Below are 22,432 nucleotides of genomic sequence, written 5' to 3'. Positions count from 1 at the left end.
TCTGGCGAGGAAGGAGCGGCTTGCAGGTCCAGCGGGCATACGGTGTGGAGGTTAGCCAGATAACTCGAAGCCAGTCAATTAAATCAAACAACAGACCTTCATTCGTTGTCAGTTTTTGCATGATCTTTGTTGGTCAAAAACCCCTATTAATGAAGACTTATGGACCGGAATTTGATAGTAAAAATACTTTCTTTTCGATCACTAAGCAGGGATATAGGTTTGGCTCCAGCAACCTTTAATAGGATAAGCGGGAAAGAAATAAATGGAATAAAAGCATATTATTACTATTATTAGTAGTAGTATTTGTGATTTGAAGACAACCAGTAAGAAGGCTAACTAAATGGCAAAGCTGTGGGATTAAATAACTGTGTACTTCTTCTCACTCCTTTTCGATATGTAACTGAATCAGCACAGTTAAAGCAATATTGAAATGTATTAGCTTTATTTTGTGTAGCATTTTTTCTTCTTTTCTTTGCCAAATGAACTTTGTATATTGTTTACGTGATCAAAATTTTTTTTACAAACAACAACAAAAGCCAGTGTGAAAATGCCTATAATTACTATAGACAAACTACAACTCTGTTAGGACTGAAATGTATAATTATGTCAATTACATATGGTTGTATAATTTTAACAATTGTGACTGAAAAAAGTTAATAATCCCTTAAATTAAATTTTCTTCTACAACATATTTTCACATGGATACATATTTTAGAATTTGCCAATCCACTGGGATTTTCCCACACAGCCATCTGTTTGGTTTAGAGAGAATGGTTCAAAAAAGACTAAATACCCTGTGAATTGCAGTTATCTGGGAGAAAGAAACAACAACAAAAAACTTTGGGACAGCACATTAAAGTGAAAAAAGCATGTTTAAAAATGCAAATATGATATTATGTAGGCTTGTCTGTAGGCTTTCATTTTTTATTTTTTTTTTATTTTTACTAATAAAAGCAATGAATTAATATCAGTTCAACGTGGACTTATGTTCATCACCCAATAAAATGCAAATATATTGGAATTCATGCAAAGGGACCCAAATGGAGACTTTAGTGATGGTCTTTATAACTAAAATTTAACCTTTTAGCAAAGCAGGAAGTCCACAAGTAACCAATGGAAACTACAGGTATAAAAGAGAGACTAATACATCATATTCATGTTAATGATTGAATATTGTTTTTCAAACTTTAGTCCTGCTAGTCTTCAACATCGATCCACATTGAAAACATGATTGCTAAGAACACAGTGACTGCTGTCAAATAAAAAATCACAAAATACTTGTTGATTTTTTTAACCATTCTTGTCCAGTAGCCAGACTTCCTGTTGCTGCTGAGTAGAGTCACTGTTTTCCCAGTCTCCCGCAGCTCATCTGACACTTTTTCCAGAGCAAAGGCCACCTCTGTCAGTTTACTGCTGCTACCCTAAAAAAGGAGGTTTTGTAGAAAGGTAATTGACAAGATTTTAGGTCAACTCTTGATTCAACACACTGGTTTGTTTCCACGTTGATTAAATAAAAGTGTTTGCTTCTGATATATATGCTAGGGTTAAGGATAATGCTAGCATAATCCCTTTCAATAGTTTTGATATTATACTTTTTTGAAATTAAATAAAATGAATTCCAACCTTTTGGGTCAGAGATGATACAGACAAAGACACAGATGGTGTTTCCTCAGCAGATACCCCAGAGACAGAGGCACAATGACTATTTCTCTTTATGTCTGGAGTAAGAGAAACAAAGATAAATCAAACACAATTAAAATTAACTGGTGGATACAACCTGCCACTAAACACAAATCTGCAAAAGTGGTCGATAGAGTTTAAATCCAAATATTTGTAGAGTGATTGCTATTATCAAGCACACCTTGGATTCCATCTGTCTCATTATCTTGGGCTGCAGAGTCTTTGTCAAGCAGATGCATCACCAAAATTGTCTCCAAGAGGCTGAGCAGCATCAGAGAAAACCCCCCAATGCAGTAGACAGCTGAGGAAAGCAGCCAGCATTAATGTGGATAAATTACTTGATCACTCAGTAGCATGATTTATTCATTAAATGCAGTCAAATACACCACACTTCTTTACCTATAAGTGGAATTCTGTTTGAAGAGCTGGGCAAGATCTCATTGAGAAGAAGCTGCATCACCGTGACAGCAAGCAGCACAGTGATTTTGAAGCCAAGTTTCTCACCTCCACTGTCTGATACAAGGAAGGAGGCCATGTCCAGAACCAAGAAGAAGAAGACTGGCAGCAAGAAATTAGCAATGTAGAGGACAGACCTCCTCTTCATGGTAATCTGTGAAATAAGGTGGTTAATCATCCTACTTCATACATGTAAAGATGCAGAAAGAGCTTCATATTTTTTCACCGCTTCAGCTGCACTTTCTCACTCATTTTACAACTCTCTTCTCTCCCACTGTCTCCACTCCTCCCTGAACTCTATGCAACATTCTTCTTTCTTCAACTTCTACCATTTAATCCTTGCCTCTGTCTTCATTTGCTTTCTCTTCTTGATATCCAGAGTCATCCTATTCTAAACAAAAACCAGGGTAATGGGTAACAGAACAGCTTTCATGTGTTCTGTGTTTCTGTTACCAAAAATACTTACAGTGTAGACAACCATAAGCTGATTGAAGTCAAACTCATTGACAGTTCTGTTGGTGACTGACATGTTGACAAAGAGCCACTCATACTGTGTCTGCATAAAGTCACGAGACCACTCTGTGACTGTTTTATTGCTGTTGTCGGGCTGTAACTTTATTTCTGCATCTGAAGTCGAACATAAAAAATTACTGTGAGAAGATCAAGAAGAAAAGAATATATGTTCTGGCATGTGGTAGTGTGTGTTTATGAACAGCATACATTAACAGAACCTGTTATGTCCTCACCAGAGTACATAATAGACTTGAAGGATATGTTGCACTTCTGAAAGTCAAAGGGGAATTTGTACACGTGCAGCTTGCAGGTGCTCACCACCACCTGGTCATTCCTGTATTCGATCACACCATTGTGGTTGACGCAGAGATAAGGACTCGGAGAGGCTTTATCCTTCTCTGTCCTGTGTGAGAAGAAATGAGAATTGATTATGTTATGAATGGCAGCATCAGAAAAAGACAAAACAAATACATGACATTTAGTTCTTTTCTTCTCTTTCGGTCACTCCTCCCGTGTTATGAGCATTGACAGACTGTAAGCACTAAAAATGCTACTTTTGACTTTTGGCTTCCTGCAAGAATCAAATGACATGATGCACTGAACAGCCACATCTTAATTACAACCCACCTCAACATAATCAAGTGGAGAGACTGAGTGGGTCTTTGAGTGTGAGTTTATGCTTATATATGTCAAACTTACATCTCTACAATAGTTATATCGGGCATCCACAAATATGCAGTAGGAATTGTCATATCCTTAATTCCACAGAATTGATTTGGGTCCCACTTAATGTACTCATTTGTCCATTCCTACACAGGGCAATGGGAGGAAAGTGATCAAATCAAGAAAAAAAATCGAAAGATGTAATTTCAAGCAATTTAAATTTCAACAAAACAATGAAAAAAATTGTAGTTCTAAGAGAAAACTCACCAAATAAACCCAAATGTAAGAAATTAAGGTCTGGTCAATTTCTCTCTGAAAAAAATAACAATGTTCATTTAGGTAGCTTCACACTTCAGCTAAAGCATCAGCAAATACATCTCTGTGAATTATTAATGTAGGGTCTACCTTAAAATACAAACCGCCTTGAGGCAACTGTTGCTGTGATTTGGTGCTGTGTAAATAAAAGTGAATTAAATTGAATCTCATATTGGGTAAGCTATAAAATTTTCTTTAACCTGTACACTGTTGCTGCTTATCTGCAAGCTGCTTTTCAACCCGACTCCAGCTTCTTTTTTAGTTAGTTCAGTTAATTGGCGATTCTAAATTGCCCATAGATTTGAGTGGGAATGGTTGTCAGATTGGCAACCTGTCCAGGCTGTACCCTGCTAATGCCTATGGTATCTGGGATAGGCTCCAGCAGGACTACATAATGGTTTAAATGATTATCTCCTCTTTGGCAGATGGGTTTTTTTGCCATTATTAAGAAACACACACAAACTATTTGGCAATGAAGATATTCATTATCATTCAGAGAAAAACACACACATGCACGTAGCTTAAACAATGTACCATATCCAGGATGGCATAGAGTTTCATTTCAAGCAACACATCTGTATGATGGCTGTTGTTTATAATGGGCCGGCTCATAGTGTACTTAAGACTGTCTTTGCGCAGGTTCAGGCGGCGTACAATCGCCTGAAAATTACAGAGTTTCTCCACTTCATTATCTGAAATGACATCAAAACACATTCTATATCAGCGATTTCTTTTATGAGATGAAAAACACAAAGAAACTCCCATTTCTGATTTTCAACAACAACAAAAAAACAAACTTCAGAAGTCTGTTGCTCACCAGACATCATTATTGCTTATTAGCTTTTGGCGTATTTGCAACAGATGAAGTAATACCTCAGAACCTTTTAATCAAACCCTGATATATCCAGAGGCCTTTTGTTCACTAAAAGGTCATGATTAAGTTTTATTTAATCAATCCTTTAATAAAAATATTTTAAATAGATTGATATTTACAGACATTGATTTTCATTATTTTCTCCATTACATAAAATTATTTTATATTTTAGTATTGCTGATTATTAGATCCTGAGTGAATACTACATCACTTATTGACATGCTTAGTACTGTGCAAAAGTCTTGAGTCACCATCTTTTCTTTATATTTTGCTAAAAAAAAAAAGTGGGTAATGGGTGGAGATACTATTGAAACAACTACAAACATGTGTGAGAATACATTATATGAGACAAAACCAATTCTAAGAAGCTTGAAAGTCAATATTTGGTATGACCACCTTTATTCTTCAACACAATCTGGACTCTCTTAGGCAAGTCTTAATGCAATTTCCTCAAGTAGTCTTCAGAAATAGTTATCAGGGCATCTTGGGGGACATTCAAAGCATTCTGAAGGTTTGCTGCCTTTCAGTCCATTCTCTTTCAAGATGATCCCATACTATCTCAATAAATTGGTGATTTGGGCTCATGAAAGGCAAAATTCCATGACTGATAGTATCCCTTTTTGTTTTGTTTTTTAATATCCAGTTGTGCTTTTTCAGCACTGGCAGGATATTCGGCATCATTGCCATGTTGAAAAATGAAGCTGTTGCCTATTCAGATTGCATTGCATTGATCAGGACTAACAGTACTCTTCATACTTCTATCAGTTTTGACAAGATCCCTAACACCATTCACTGAAATACAGCCATAAACCATAACAAAGCCAATCTTCCACTAAAACCATTCTGATGGGCTTTGGCAAAATGGCAGACTGGACTGAAGGATCAGTTTTATTTTCAAATTTTTCAGATTTTAAGTACACACTGCACACCATGCTGACATATGTCTTTGCCTAATAGCTCTTTAATAATTCGTATGTTTGCTGAAAACTTTTTTTTTTTATGTCCTCAACTGTGTTATCCTGTGTTTTTGTGAGACGCAAGTTGCCTCTTTATTGGCCTTGTCATAGATCAGTAGTAAGTGGGCTCACAGAAACAAGAGAACATTTCTCATAAAATAGTTAGGTCCAAAGACTGGACTGAAAATGAGTGAAAAAGCAGTCAAACTAAGGGGTGGTTCTGACGTTTGCACAGAGACAGACAGACAGATATATAGATAGACTGTCTTTACTCTTTACCTCTGATAGTGGTTTCATTGATCATCTGTTGATCATCTTGTAGCTCTGAACTGGAGCCATTTTCACCTGGCATGGAAGAGTACAGTAATTTATGCCTAAAGGTATAAAATATCCAGAAATGTATGCTCCCAGATGATGGCTTTACAAGGAAAAGCCTTACATATTTCAGCAACACAATCACATATTCAAAAGTTTACATATTGTATCTATAACATCATTCATAATAGAATGATAGACGAATCCAGGTGGTGAACTGGCAACCATGCAGACCACACTTTTCACCGAATGAAAATATTTGGTGCACCATGGAACATTTAATACAACATAGCAAAGCCAAGACTGTTTATCAGCTAGAATCCCATATTAGACAAAAAACAGGACAATATTTGTCTCAAAACATTTGAGATGGTTTGCTTCCTGAGGCATAAAATGCTTTGCTGTCACAGTGAAGATCACAACATAGGACCTTACAGCAGCTACAGGAACAACTATTCCTTCCTGTGCTTGGACCAGCCATAACCTCTGGCTCCCAGCTATTAACCAAATTTCCATGGTCCGATTTTATTGCCCTGGCTTCTGTTCCTATTGTTCCACTAATGTGAATAAACAGAATATTTGTTTGTTTTCATCTCAGTGCAAGCTGTGCTCCAGCAGGACTTTTTCTTTTCTTTTCGGTTGCATTTTCAGTTTCGTTAAAAAAAATGTCCCTAAAATTTATAGTGAAACTACTCCTTAAGCTGGTTTACTCCAACTGATGTAAGATTTCATACCAAATTAAACATTTATCTATTTTCTTACACATCTAGTTCAGGATGTTGGTGGGGCTGGAGGCTACACCAGCTGACATAGTGCCAGAGTCAGTGTGCATCATACACAAGCCGCCAGACTGCGGTAGTCTATGCACACAGGGAAAAAGACAACATTCACACTCCTACTGCTAATCTGCACATATCATAAGGTGAGCTATTGAAAATGTTGGTATTTATGTGCTTTGTGTTGTCCAATAGACCATTTTCATTATCCCTGTATTGAGGTTGCAGCAGAAATCTTACAGAAAATATCTATCGGGGTTATCAGAAGGCAGGCAACTTATTCACCAATATTTATTCATTTTTCAGTCTAAGATGCTGGTTTTAGTAAACTGATTAAATGTGGAATTTAATTTAGTAAAAAGGATGTATTTACTGGCTACTTATAGAGCCAAGCAGCCCCTCTGCTGAAATACGTTTTATCTATTCCAAGTAAAAACAGTGTTGCTGAATAAAATATAATACAACATTTTATTTAAAATGGTCCAAATTGTCATCTGCATTAAATTCGAATGATCTCAGCTTACCCACAAGTAGCAGCAGCAAGAAGAAACCTGCAATCATTGTAGCCTCGAGTGATCAGAGAGCATCTTCACCCTCTCTGCGCTGTTCAGAGATTCTTCCTACTCTATTGATGTCACTGTCCTGCCCTCTTCAGAGCAAATGTAAAGACCAATTGTGTTTCTACCCGCATATCGATCCTAACACAGTGGGATCAGCACACTATGCATCAGCATAACAGCTGATATAACAGCAACTAATAATGACTTCATGTTATTAACCAAACTCTTGATATACAGCCCAAGCCTCTATCATCCTAGCATCAGTCAGGTTGAATAGTTTATTTTCTTGCTACTTTGGATAAATTTTTTAAAATTGTTTTCTGCCAAAGTGTCCGCACTCTACTCTGACAGGTTTCAGATGCTTTTGTTTTTGACAGTAGGGTTAATCATTAAAAGTGAATGAATCAGACTGACATCAGTTTCATTTAAATCCAAACAGCTGAAGTGCATTAACATTAGCTTTTAATAAAACAAAATTTTAAAAAAAACACAATAAACTTCAAGATACAGTGACTAAATTGTCTTTTTGAGCAGATGTTGTCACAGATTTACTTGGGTTTTTTTCTTATTCTACTACAGAAAAAAATAAATCTTTATTGTTCTGGTCTTGTCTATGAAACTAGAGGACTCTACAGTAATCCAAACACTCTTTTGGAGCATTTGTGATATATCCAGACAATAAAGACAATAAATAAAAAGCAATTCATGTTCAGGTGTATTTGTTTAAATAATAATGTAAAAAAATGTGTCAGATTGCACAACTTGTCCTAAAGTTACTGTTATTTAGAGATCTTTGAAAAATATCTAGACAACTGTACATTTCCTTATTAATGTTGGACAGGATGTGGGTTGGAAAGCTCTTAGATTTTCACATATTCATTAACCATGGCAGCACGAGATACCAGTCTGGAGAACAAACACTGCTAAGTGCTCCATTAGAGGAAGTAGAAAGATCCTGTTTGAAAAAAACAAAAAAAACAAAAACCAAGTTATTTATAATGAGTTTATTGTTGCTGGACTCCGCTCAGATGTCAGTGAACAACAGTTGTTTTTTATGTTAATATTCAGGTTATTTACCATCTTTACAAAGCCAAATGCACAAAATTTTATTTTTCAGTGAAACATTACACTTACCTTCAGTTAGGTACCCTAATAGATATAGGCAGTACCGTATTCACCACGCTCTCAACAGTGGGGAGACCATTACATGAGAAGCAGGACTACTGAGGAGTTTTTCTCTGCTCAGCCTAACCCTAGGTTTCTTCAACTAGGGTTAGGTTGTTTACTTAGTGTGTGAGAGGAAAATAAACACATCTTGACTGGTAAATTATAGTCTGACTGGTAAATTTTGTCTGAACGACGAAACATTTCAACACACCATTGATTCATAAATGTTGATCTCTCACAGTTGCTCTCTTCCCATGTTCTACTGCGTGACTGATAGCCTTGAGTTTGAAATCCACTTCGTAAGCATGTCTCTTAACAGGTGCCATTTGGGGTCCTTATACACACACAATACAGTAATAATTGTTGAAGCACAGTACATAGCACGCCGCTAGGCTCCCGATTGTTAGCCGTAATGTTCCAACAATCCATCAAGCGGTGCGGCTTAAGCACAACCAGAATTCATACATAAAGCGCACCGGATTATAAGGCACACTATCGAGTTTTGAGAAAATTAAAGGGTTTTAAGTACACCTTATAGTCTGAAAAATACAGTACTCCGGTTGCTGCCACAAATACACTGAGTTGGCTGTAGCTTTCCAGCTCACAGCCCGACTCCCATGAACAACAACAACACAGACAAACAGCCAACCTTTTTTTGCCGGCAAGTCATGATTACAGATGCCGTGCATTGTTTATGTATACATTATTAATCCTGTAGGAAAATGCTTAGTCCTCTGCATTTGACCCATTCACTGAGTGATGCAGTGGGCAGCTACCAATCCAGGATAGCCTCTGTTCGTTGGATTTGAACGCCCAACCTTTCGATCATGTGGCATCTACTGTGCTAGCTGTGCCCCGGGAGCTGTTCTTTAAGTGATGATGTATGAATCCTGCTTCCGGGCCCAAACTGCTCTGTGTTTATTAAGCCTGTTGTGCTGTTAAAATGTTTTAATGCTTTTTATCTTGTTCTATTACATCTGAACAAACCCCTAAAAACAGCCAGTGATCACTGTCAGCCTAACCATCGGGAACCCTCACGTTAACCTTTATCAAGTGGAAAAAAGTTAGCATTCATCCTCCAGCTTCACTGTGTTTATGTTATGCTAACACAGTGTCGCTAGCGATCACGTAGCACATCACTATATACCAGCTAGCCCAACTTCAGTAACCCTACAGAAGTCACTGCTGTTTAGTTTTCTGTCTCCATTTATGTTGGAAGTGGTAGCAGAGCTGGTGTATCATGTTCAGGTGGAAACAAGCAATCTAACTTCTAACTCTGTTAAATTTCATATATTCTGCTTTCATGGATGCCTGGATGTTACACCTGGTAGAGCAGCCACACTGATCATTTTATTAAAGATGAAAGAATTTAGACACTTTGTAACTCTCAGTGATGCCACAGAGTTCCTTCGACTTTGGGATCTGCAGCAGAGTTTGGACCTGGAAATGGCTAATGACATCAAACTTAATGGCCGGATAGCATTCCTATTGCTTAATGCATAATTGTGTTGTGAATATCCATCCTTAATCTGTGAAAAAGCATAAGGTTCAGAAAAATGATAGTAATTACAAAATGGTACATTTCAGGCTAAAATAGCAAAGGAACAGGGATGATCAAAAACAAAAGGGAGAAAAAATTAACAGTTAGCCTGAGTTGAAGAAAGAGGTTCTCATAAAGGAAAGGGACAGATGGAGAAATAGAGGGAAAAAAGAGAAAAATAAAGAACACCAGTGATCTGAAAGGAAGAGAAAAAAGTCAGAAGAGAAGGTTTTGGAAACAAGCACAGAGACAAAAGGAGAGAAAGTCCAGCAGGGTCTAAACACACAACCACAGAGAACTTTAGGAATCAAGGAGTAGTAGGCAGCTACTTGCTGGTGAACTATTAAGATGTAGAACTTGACATGTGCAAAAACAGAATTATTATGATGTGTCTTGTGATATTACGAAGGTTGTTAAGGTTTAATTGTCATTTTGAAAGAAATAATATCTTGTTTTCTACTAGTGTGTCACCACCGTCAGCACCTTGTCAACTCCATAATATGGAGTTTTTGTTTATTTTTCTCTTTTGGAGAACCATATAGTTTCCTCCCTCATGATCTTCCAATAAAAATATGTAATTTTCTCAATAAATGTGTAATTTGCATCCTGCTTAATATGACTGTTTCTTATACAGATTAAATACAAGCTTCTGAAAATATGTATGACTGTAACTCTAATAATAAAAAGCCAAAACAATCTTACTTTTAAATGTGGTATAATTACTTTGAAAACATATGTGCATAAACAATAGAATAGAGAAGCTGCTAATAGTCAAAATAGCTGAAACAACTTAATTTAAAATATATATTTTTGCATTTCTTTGTGTCTGACGGTGTTCAGAAAAACCTTGCACTTCTCCAGCAAAAACATAAATTATTAAAAAATGTTACACCTGGGAGATTGTACCAAAACATGGTGAGACAGCCAAAACTTTGTGTAACAATTATATGTAAATGTGTTTTTGAAAAATCCAAAAATATATTTTAGAAAATTAAAACCTGTTTCGTCCCTAATCTCAGGAATCACTGGAATAATATAGAAAGTGGTGCTTCTGTTATAAAGAACTTTTCTCCAGACCTCAGATCAGCAGAAAGATCATCTTGAAGAATGGATTAGATCAAAGATTTGCACCTGAATTTTAATTACCTACCGGACTGTCAGTGCACCCCAGGGCAGCTGTGGCTACAATGTAGCTTGCCATCACCAGTGTGTGATTGTGTGTGTGAATGGGTGAATGACTGAATATAGTGTAAAGCGCTTTGGGGTCCTTAGGGACTAAGTAAAGCGCTATACAAATACAAGCCATTTATCATTTACCAATTCATCCTGGCCAAGCAACTGCAATCTAAATATTGGATTTACAAGTCTTTTTCTCTGCTCATCATTTCTGGGCTTCATCAGGCACAGCCAGGAGAGTATAGCATCACTGGCTAGGGTCTACCTCCTCTTCTCACTCTCAGTCATGCTGCTGCATGTGTTTGTTCCACAAAGAGAGAAAGAGAGAGAGAGAGAGAGGGAGAGAGAAATGTGAGAAGCTATGTCCCCAAAAGGTGATTCTGTTCATCTGGACGTAGCGTTTTCAGTGGGAGAAACATTTTGTCACTCATCCAAGTGACTTCTTCAGTCTCAGCTGACTGTAGGCTTCCCCAATCTTATAAACAGTACATTTGTATAATGACTGAAACTAGCGCCACTGAAGGAACAATGGGCTCGGAGGTTAGTTCCTTGATCATTAATATGCAAACTGTCGTGACCATGGCACAACAAAGGACTCCACAGTCTATTTACACCTACAGGCCAGTGAACACTCTTTCAATGATGGGTGTGTACACATCCTGGAGCCTTCAAAGTGTCTGCCCCAGGACCCGGCATCATTGTCACAGCTGTGTAGTTAAACTATCTGGAATAAATGCCCTGATCAATATACTGTCTTCACGTTACTGTAAGTTTTAATTTTTGACAGATATCTAGTCCAGATGGCAGCACTGTCTTCTCACTTAGTTTGCCGTAGTGATGTGTCGGTCGCGAACGAAACTCTTTGAAGTGAACGACGTGAGCCGTGGGGTTGTTTTTTTTTTTTTCTTTCTCTCACCCTTTCTCTCACCCTTTTTTTCCCGCTTCACTCCGCACGCGAGCCTTGTGCTTTGCGCTGGAAAGAGGGGGGAGGAGTATAGCGTTATTTTTGTGCTACTATTCAGAGCGCACGTAAAAACAAATTTGAGCGCACGTAAAAAAAATTTGCAGTTGCAAGTGTTGCATTTTGAGGAGAATTTTATTTTGAGCGAAGAAAAGCTAAATTTGAGTGAACAAACTTCATTGCTGCGTGCAAAAAATGTATTTCAGTGTTTGCTATTATCCACACCTGGATATAAGAAAGTATTTTTCAAAGAAACCTGTAAGTCACTTAAAGTCAAGTTCACTCATAAAATCTGTCCATCATAATAACGTTACAGGCTATGCAAGGCAATACATGCCAACCCTCCCGTTTTTTCTCGGACAATCCCGAATTTCAGTGCCCCCCTTATTACTCTTTCTGGGTTGCAAAATAAACGTTTAAAATTTTTCAGGCGAGAATGTAGCTGTGCAAACTTCAAATATCTGAACCGGGGAGAACAGCAAACTCCCAGCACATCGTTTTAGGCTTTGGCCCACATCAGTCTAAAATTGTATGTAACCATGAACAACGTGTTGCCATGTCCACCAGGAGAGACTGGACAGCATAGATGTAAAACAAATATGCCAGCAGTTTATCTCAGTTAATTAGAGGAGCAGGCATGTGTTTGGCTCCTTCACATAGTGGACATTGAGTTGTTGTGTGGGACACCAGTAGTCCATGTCTGTTGCTGTAACAGTAGTTCATGTTTAGAGTAAAACATCCCAGCTCACTGACTTGATAGGGGCAATAGTGTGCCTAAAATGTTGCATAATTTTGCTAAGAGATCTGTTACTTTGTGGTAATCTTAGATGAGTAGTTTTATGGACAAAAACCACCAGGTCATTCAGTGCTCCCTTAGTGCTAATGTATAAGAGATGTTGGTGTAGTATATCTCATGAATGTATTTAAAAGCATGTAGAATAGCATATGTAGGCAAGTATATTTCTCCTTTTTTTTTATCAAGAAGCAAAGACGAAAAGGGAAAAAAAAGAAACAGGGCAGGGTTCGGTGGTTGAATCATCCGTCCCCACCAATGCCAAAACCAAATCTACGCCCTTGAATAATTGGTTGATCACCTCCAGTATTTAACCACCAGATGACAGCCACCTGGTCCCCCTCTCTCCTAGCCTCCATCATCCAACAAAGAGCGTGTGTTTTTGATTCGTTGTTTCTTTGCCCGTTGATTTGCAAGTATAACCTCTTGTGTGTGTGTGTGTGTGTGTGTGTGTGTGTGTGTGTGTGTGTGTGTGTGTGTGTGTGTGTGTGTGTGTAGGAAAGCATAGGGAGTTTTGTTTGTTATTTTTGGCATTGCTCACTACTGAAGCAAATAATGGGCTGCTTAGCACTTTGAAAGATACTACTGTTTGTGTTCTTTCCTGGGTGGTGCGTGAGTGGGGCCAATTTCTTGTTGCGTTCAATGCACACCTAGACTTAGAACGTAACACGTGCCTTTCCTAATACAGTATTTGGGTCCGGCTCCACCCCTAATGTAAATATATGTGTATATATATGTATATGCCCCTGCCGAAGAGCTTAAGGACAATTAGCTTAAATTAATCATTATCAATCTGTCCAATTAGGAACTATAAACCATTATGACTCCAATTCATCTTCTTTGGTGCAGGTGAAAGATACAACAGGTGCACTGCAGATGCAACAAGAGAATTCCCATAAGGGAAAGAGTTTTGCAGATGGTGGCTACAGACAGCTGCACTGTCCTTATTCCCCCTGACTGATTTTTCTCTAGTTTTGCTTTTGTTCTTGTCCCTGTTGGTAGCATGACATGGTAACTGCAGCCCATTCAAGTTGCACAGGTAGTCCAGCTACCTCCACAGTCTGTGTCTCTGACAGAGCATGGAGGAGATACTAACAGGTGAGCCATAACACAAGGAGAGCTGGACAGAGCTGTAGGGCATCAACCTACCAGCAGCACCAACCTACCATATCTGGTACTCCTTTTTAGGATCTTAATTTGTTTAAAAATATATATTAATCTTAATAATTAAGATAATAACAATTAAGATATTATTAAAAAATAAGATTATTATTTCATATAAAATCATTATGCTATTAAAATAATCAAAAGAAATTGAAGGTTCACTATAAATCAGTTTGCATCACTCATGTCTGTTATTGCATCTCAGCCTCAGGAGTTATCATTAATTAATTTATCTAAAAAGGAAAGTTTACTGTGGAGCATTACTCCAGCAGGAAAACAAAATATGAGAGGACAGAATAAGTACCAAATGTCAATCTACCAAAAATTTCATTGTACTTTATTATCACATTTCCAATTACCAATTGTTCTTTTAGATGCATCCTAAAAAAGATCTGTAATTATTTTCTATATGTTTTACAATATAAAATAATTACAGATTTCTGTTATTTTTTTCTGTTATTTTTAAATGCATGAAATAACAATTAATTATATTAATAATAATTAACACATAATATGTGAATTAGCACATATAATATAAAATAACATAAGCAACCTGTAATTGTGAATAAACTATTTTTTGACAATGGTGATTGTTATTCCACACAAAGACACAAAAATACAGTGCAATAACATTTTTATAAAATTTATTTAAAAATGTTATGAACTTTTTTATAAACGTAATCACTTTGATGATAAATTTTAAAATTGTTGTAGAATTACAGGCTTGCCTCATTTAAGGTCGTTTTTGAAATAACTACTTTTCTAATGTAATTATGACATAAACTGTTTGTGTCATATGGTAGGTATACATGACATAATATATGACATAAACAAAAGGTGTGTGTGTGTGTATATATATATATATATATATACACACACACACACACACACACACACACGCACGCACACACATGCACACACACACACACACATACACACATACATAAAAAAACATATTCACATTTAAATTCAGTGTAATATTCATGTTAAGAACAAACAAGTTTCTCTTAATGGGTTCTCAGTTTTTTTTTTAATTAGGAAAAAGAGAGGACAATATGAAAATTTTTAATTTTTCAATTAGTCTTACTTTTGTATGGTAGTCAAATATTGTACTATGATCAAAGCAAGATGTTTCAATTCAATTTATACACTCTCATGCTTCACAAGCATTTTTCTAGCCACAAAGACAGGGTGTGTCCCAAGCATCATTGCAACATACAAAGTGCATGTTGTAATAGCACTCAGGACACATCTCTTCTTGGCCAGAAAAAAAGGCTTAAATGGTAAAGCAGCAGAAATTATTGCCTGTATGAAACTGTAAAAATTATAAAATTGTATTATCTTATCCAGATGCTGTCGATAAAAAGTTGATGAAAAGCACACATACGTTTCAAGGCGTTTTGTCTTTTGTAAAGTAAATCAGTTAGGCCAAAACTGAAAAATATCTGACAAAATCACAGGTTAATGACATACAAAGAAAATTTAATATAAAGCAAGTTAAATCAGAAATATTGGTATGTCACATTGTGTATGTTTTCTAATAGTCATTTATATTATTTTACTTTTTGAATTGACAGTTTTACTCCTCTTGTTCCGCTTGAACCGTGTTAACTACTGATCGTGATAATAATAATGATAATAGCAATAATGATAACATAAAAGCAAAACAATTGATAATAATCTTAAGCAAACAACAAGCGATGACTAGTTGCGCAATATACAACTTGGTATCAGACCAATTTCCTGCAATCATTCCAAGAATTGCTTGAGAGCATTTCTGATGCATTAAGACGCTAAAGCATTTAAATCCACAAATGCCAAACCTATTCATAGTAATAATTGTCGCATATGCAATAACTTAGTTTGATCAGTACGGTGTAATGTTTTCATATTGTATTTAGAAAAGTGTTTGTTTTACAATTTTTAAAAAAAGAGTTTTGACAATATATTGCAGTAATGCATAGTTATATAAGACAGATGTTTTATTTTTACAAATTTGAGTATTTTAATTGCTAGAAAAGCATAATTAATATTTGAATTAATTATGCTGGATTGTTCCTGAGGTGGATTCCTCCAGTGAATTACATGGTGAGCCTTCCCACCTGGACTAAGAGAGACTGGGAATCCCTTCTTTTCCACTTAATGATCTGCTGCACCTTGTTGTGTGATAGGACTGTATCACTCACACTTTCGCACACAGCTGGTTGTACAAAAAACCGCTGACTGACATTTTCTCATCCTATTTTCTTTCACACCCTGGGAATTTTTTGACTATAACCCTTGGACATGTTTTATTTGGGACTTTGAAATAAGCTGTCGTGTAGAACATTCTCCACATGTAAAAGGTGTGTGAGATTTTCATCTGAATGGACACTGAATTTGTGTAATCTGTTTTCTATAACAGTTAAGGAGTCAGGTTACATTCTCGTCTGAAAATATATTAAAAGTTTATTTTGTGACCCAGAAACTAAGTAGCTGCCACCATTGTTGGAAAGTGGAATTGGCTGGGCTGCGCAAAGAATTCTGGGATAGGTTGGGCCACAAAGGATACACCCGACCCATTCTTCAAATTCGGGGAAAGGAAGGATGCATTTTTCGGCCGCATTTGAAGCAGCCTTCGAATTGGGACAGCCTTCGTCGCCTGGCTGTGACGTAATCGGCCTTCAAATGTGACACCGTAAGATGTTGGTTTTTATTTTTATTTTTATTTTAGTTGTTTTTTAGTTGATTTGATGCTGTTTTCTCTTGTTTTTCTTTTAATATAGGGCTGTTTTAATTTTATGCATTATGTGTTTTATTTATTTAATTTTGCTGTTTTCTTTTATTCTATTGTTTTTAACTTATTTTCTTTACAGCACTTTGGTCCTGTGCTGGGTATTTTAAAGTGCTTTATAAATAAAATTGGATTGGACTGGAAATGCAGCCTCCGAAGCATGCGGCCTATGAATTGGGACATAGCCTCTGTGTCTGTCTGCATCTCTGTGCATTACTTCCTGTTTTACTTTGGTAGTCTCCTGACTGTGTGCGCCATATTTTGTTGTACTTCTCTTTCTCTGAAAGTACCTCGTCTCATGTTTTATGGTCCCTTTACAGTTTTACGCCTTTACGGTTCGGAGCCACAGACCTGTTTTATATACGTGCGGAATAGTTTTCTATACGAGATCGCTGCAAAAAGTGCAGCCTTACCTATTGTCCACCCTACTGTTATTCGTTTTATATTAAGATTTAAAAATGTAGTTGGTATTGGTATGACGAGTAACCTTCAGTAAAAGTAATAAATCACACAGCAATAGTACATTCATTAAGTTGTAGAAAGCATGATAATATATTAAGTAATCCAAAGTATTCAGAATACGTTACTCTCAGTCTCCATGCCGAATATCCTTGGGCAAGATACTAACCCCGAGTTGCTCTCCAATACATTCATCGTAGTATGAATATGATATTAGATAGATAGAAAGCACTTACATAGAAAGACAGTGCTTGTATGAATGGGTGTAAATGGGTGAATGAGGCAAGTTGTATAAATCGCTTTAAGATAGAGATAGATAATTGCTATATAAGAAAGAGTCCAGTTACCATTGAAGTGCATTCAAAACTCTTCTTTGGATGTTGGCTGCTTTTGGGTCAATTCTCTGTCAGGATGATTCCACACTGCTTCAATAATGTTTAGGTCCGTGCTCTAGAGAGACCAATCTGGGACTGATAGTGTTCTGTTGTGTGCGTTCCCTGTAAAGGTGTGCATTTGCTACATTCACAGTGAGACTGGGATCATTGTTGGGTCGAAAAATGAATTCTTTGCCAGTCACACATGTTCTGGGTAGCACGGCATAGAGCTCCACTAAATATTATTGTTTAGTTTGGCATACTATCTTCTCCCTGTTTCTATTTAAGATCGACATGACAGCTGCCCTTCCACTGAGACAATTTCAGATAAGACTTCAGCAAATAGCAGATGGGTCAACTGAAGTGCCTGATGCATCTGTTTGTGTCAGATTGTTGATTGTTGTTTTTTTTTTGTCCACTTCCACTTGTCTGAGTTCATCAAAATATTTATAAACACAAAGGAACACAAATATTTAGATCAAAGGTTTGCACTTGGATTTTAACTACCAGACTGGACTGGAAGATTAACCTTTTCTGAGCAACTGCAATCTAAAAATTGGATTTACAAGTCTGTCCATACCACGTTTTCAAGTACTAGGTTCTTGGGAATTACCTTTTTTCGGCAAAAACACAATTACTTAAGCTTCTGTTTTACACCTGCCAAACTGTTATCTGGAGCATTTTTTTTTTGAGAACAGGCTGCTAGCAACAATGGGTCTAAATATACAATTTAAAATTAAATTGGATCTTTGCCAAGTTCTATGCTATATGTAAATGTAGCAGTAGTTCTCCCCTTGAGTTTTTTTTTTTTTTTTTTTAGTTGAGTATTAAGTGGCAAACTAACAAAACACATTAATTCTGAAAATGATCAGCTACCAGTCCATTAAGGACTGGACTGAAAATAAGTGGAAAAGCAGCCAAAGTCCAAAGAAAAACTCTGAAAGATCTTCAGAAAGCTAAACAATTCTTTAGCCTCTTGGAATGAGAGAAATAAAATAACACAGAAGTGACTCAAGACTACATGTTCTGTACATGTATTTAGAACCAAATAATATGACTTTAATTCCATCATGCTAATACATGAATTATATAGTTTACAGGTGTCAATGTAGAATTTACAACAGGAATCAACTATATTGTTTTATATTCCCACAACACATGAGTTACGAGTCTTCAAAGAGCTACACTTTCAGTATATTTAATATATACATTGTGTATTTGAGATCAAGATCAGAAGAATATTAACACTCAGTATATTACTTAACAGGTACACATTGCTAACTACTGCAACTGTTGCCATAAATGAGTATGTGTTATGTATCTATGGTGTAAAACATGCAAAAATATCCATTATGTGTGCATATAAAATTAGCAGAAAAAGTAAATACATTTATTTTTGCTTAATTATTTCTTATATTGTAACAGTTCCTGTTGGTGATAAATCTTATACTCTAGGAAAGCCTGTTTGTTTCCCCTTAAATGGTGCCATGTTTGTAAGGAAAATGCATTTGGATTTGGATTGAGCTGTAAAGTCTAGTATTTGGGTTGTGCCCATTACAAACTCACCAAAATTCTCTCTACCAATGCCAAAACAGTTTATTCTGCTATTGACTCTATGTTTGGTGTTGTTTATTGGATTGTCTGATTGAAGTCTGGAGAAACAAGACATACTGGCAATTTAATAATTCATTAATTTATCAAATGGGGGGCTCAGTAACATGAGAGCCATGTACAGCCACAGTTGGTGATTTTGGAAAGAACAGCATGCCCAAGCTGATCCCATACGTGTTCAATAGGTATTAGGTCAGGACTTCAGGCAGTCCTTTCTATCATCACCACTCCCAAATTCTGGAGGTAGCCTCTGATAGCCGTGCTCTTCAGAGGCGAGCACTGTCATCAGTTTGGTCCCAGATTGGGGAAATATGCCATCGCCACTGGTTGCAGAACCTCATCTCGATATCTCTCTGCATTCAGATTGCCTCCGGTGATGACAAGCCTTGTTTATTCAGTGAGGAAGATGCTGCCCCACACCATCACACTGTCTCCGCCAAAAGCTGTTACTCCATTTTCCACATCTTCTCCACACTTCTCCACCCTGGAATCATTGCTGAGCATAATTTTCTTCCAAATGTTCAGATTCCAGTTAGAGATGGCACGATACCACTTTTTTATGTCCGATACCGATATCATAAATTTGGATATCTGCCGATACCGATATGAATCCGATATAGTGTTTTTTAATCAACAAAACTGTTTTTTAAATATCTTGCTGCATTTTGTATAAGTTCATACTCAAGTTTAAAACAACAACTACACTAAAGCTATTCTGTTATACCTGTATGCAAAAAAAATATTTCATAGTTCAGCAATTCTGATCAATCTAATAAACTTAAACCTGCACCATCCTCCCTATTCTGGTATTTTAAAGAGTACTTAGCATAAATATTAAGCAACCTAACTAATAGGGTTCCAACTCCCAGCAACAACAAAAATAAATAAATAAAAAATAGGGAACCACCCCTCACGCGCCACCTCATGATGCTTAATCGACGTAATCAACCTTAATTTGATGCAGTGTGAAAAAAAATGCACAGAAATCAATTATTTTTCAAGAAATATTAAATAGATTCAACATCTTTCTTCAACAAAATTGCAGACTGCACAGATGGTACCTTCCCAAAGGAAAAAGTACTATAGCTTACTAGGGTATATATATTAGACTTAATAGTCACTATATACAGTAATGGACTTCTATTCATTTTGCATCAAATTAAAACTTTGGCTGTCAGATAATTATTTATTAAAAGCTAGACATTTTAAATGAGAATAAGAAAGAAAAGTATGTCTTTGTGCCCCCTTGTCCCTGTTAATGCCCTATCGGCCCCCCTGGCTAAACTTTGCTAGATCCGCCCCTGCACAGTTACCAGCCGTCAGCTACGTAGAAAAAGATCCTCGAGTAGAAACTAATATTAAATACATTCTAACAACAGCTGATCAAGCTTAAACGTGCTGCTGTTGTTCAGCCGCTGGTTTCCTCTTTCTGGTGCAAAGTGGGCCAAAAGCAAACTAGAGACACGGACTCGCGACAGAAAAGCCGATCAGCTGATCGTTAAGCAGTTTCATGATCGAAGTAGCAGCAAGAAGAGGCAGTCGTTTGTTAAGCTTAACGCAGGAATGCTTTACAAACATTCAGAGATGGACTTACAAACTTGCTTTACTTCTCTCGGGGATAACTTTATCGGAGATGAAATGCTGGGTTGCTAGCGAAGCTCCAAATGCTATCCAGACCACCGACAGGTCCCGCATGCCACAGCCGCTCTATCACGTGATGCATACTGCTCCGACGTGCTAACGTTCTGAGGTGAGTTACGGCGTGTTGCAAGTTTTGTGAGGTGCTTTCGTGATATTTAATGGATCGGATTACATTTTTTATTTTTCTCCGATATCCGATCCAGTAATTTAGGTCAGTGTCGGACCGATACCGATACGTAATATCGGATCGGTCCATCTCTAATTCCAGTGCACATGTTGCAGACACTGGATAAACCTGATGGTGAACGGCAGTCATGGCAGGCCTCCTGCCATCCCTACGAGATCGGAGATTGACTGTGTGCAGTGTCTTTCAAATTGTCTGGATAGAGAGCTGTCAGCCATGTCGTCCTGTAAACTTTGACTGCAAATCTGTAGGGCTTACTCCAAATAATACTGCAACTTGGCTTTGCAGAACATCAACTTGAATGGCACAGGCCATAGGACAAATCAGTCAAATGTGGAATGCTTGGAACAGACATAAGATAACCACTCTAGGAGTGTCTGTGCTCCCAGTTTGAACATAATCCACATAACCAACTCTGCTGCTCAACCCACTTACAAATGTGGGACCATTTCAGGGGACATAAACAAGCTTTGAGCAGTATAAGATTTGTTGCCAAGAAGCAAGAAATAGAAATAATTAAGCATACATTAATTTCCTTATATGTTAAGATATAAGTTTACTAATACAGTGGGATGCCAAAGTTTGGGCAACCTTGTTAATAATCATTATTTTCCTGTATAAATCGTTGGTTGTTACAATAAAAAATGTCAGTTAAATATATCATATAGGAGACACACACAGTGATATTTCAGAAGTGAAATGAAGTTGATTGGATTTACAGAAAGTGTGCAATAATTATTTAAACAAAAGCATGCAGGTGCATAAAGGGGCTGTAGGTTCTGAGAGGCTTGTGGTGAAGCTTACTGAACATTAAACATGTATATATGTCCTAAATATATATTGAAACATTATTTTTGACTGCAAAAAGCAAAGAATAAATGTAATTTAAATTGGACATGAGGTCCACCATAATTACAAGAAAATCATTTAAAGGCTAAGGAGTAGAAATATAAAGCTGTGTGATATGGTCTCATATTGCAATAAAAGCATACATTAAATATAGTGCATTTTCTGTAAATTCAGATATATACGTATAAAAAGTGTGCCGGTCCTGCGGGACAATGCCTGATATCACAGATTATCAGTCCAGCCCTGGCTACATATATTTTCCATCTGTAAATAATGGGTAAATAATATCGCCATGTGGGAAGTAAAGAAAAAGAAACAGCTTATCTTTAAAGCAAAGATAAATGCTACATAGCTAGCTTAAACAGTTACCACACATAAATCTTACATTTTGCTGACCTGGACATTTACATTGTATAGCCAGAAATGTTCCGGTAGTATTCATTTTCACATTAATGTTGTGCCATAACATAAAGTTGATCAAGTATTTTTTCAGTGTCAGGTAAAAGCAGGGATTCGTGTGATAGGGGCTGTAAGGCAGGGTTAGCTGGGTGTCTCATATGCTGTTGCTGAACTTGATGTTCTTGTGACAGCTTTAAATAAATGCTAGTTAGTGCATCTGATAGCACAGCAAC

The 22,432-nt window shown here is 36.9% G+C and overlaps 1 protein-coding gene across 1 annotated transcript; it reads right to left on the bottom strand.

Annotated features, from left to right (window-relative positions):
- Positions 1-1,817: 1,817 nt before the first annotated feature.
- LOC101476051 (5-hydroxytryptamine receptor 3E) lies at positions 1,818-7,164 on the bottom strand. The gene is given in 9 exon segments (XM_076887870.1): positions 1,818-1,981; positions 2,080-2,383; positions 2,540-2,763; positions 2,883-3,052; positions 3,349-3,458; positions 3,580-3,624; positions 4,162-4,319; positions 5,737-5,802; positions 7,073-7,164. Coding segments are annotated over 9 exon segments (1,278 nt in total). The 5' UTR covers positions 7,110-7,164.
- Positions 7,165-22,432: the final 15,268 nt, after the last annotated feature.

Source organism: Maylandia zebra, linkage group LG8, assembly GCF_041146795.1.
Source record: "Maylandia zebra isolate NMK-2024a linkage group LG8, Mzebra_GT3a, whole genome shotgun sequence".
Classification (NCBI taxonomy): domain Eukaryota; kingdom Metazoa; phylum Chordata; class Actinopteri; order Cichliformes; family Cichlidae; genus Maylandia; species Maylandia zebra.
Note: the sequence above shows the minus strand (reverse complement) of the source record. Positions and strands in the feature narration are given on the sequence as shown.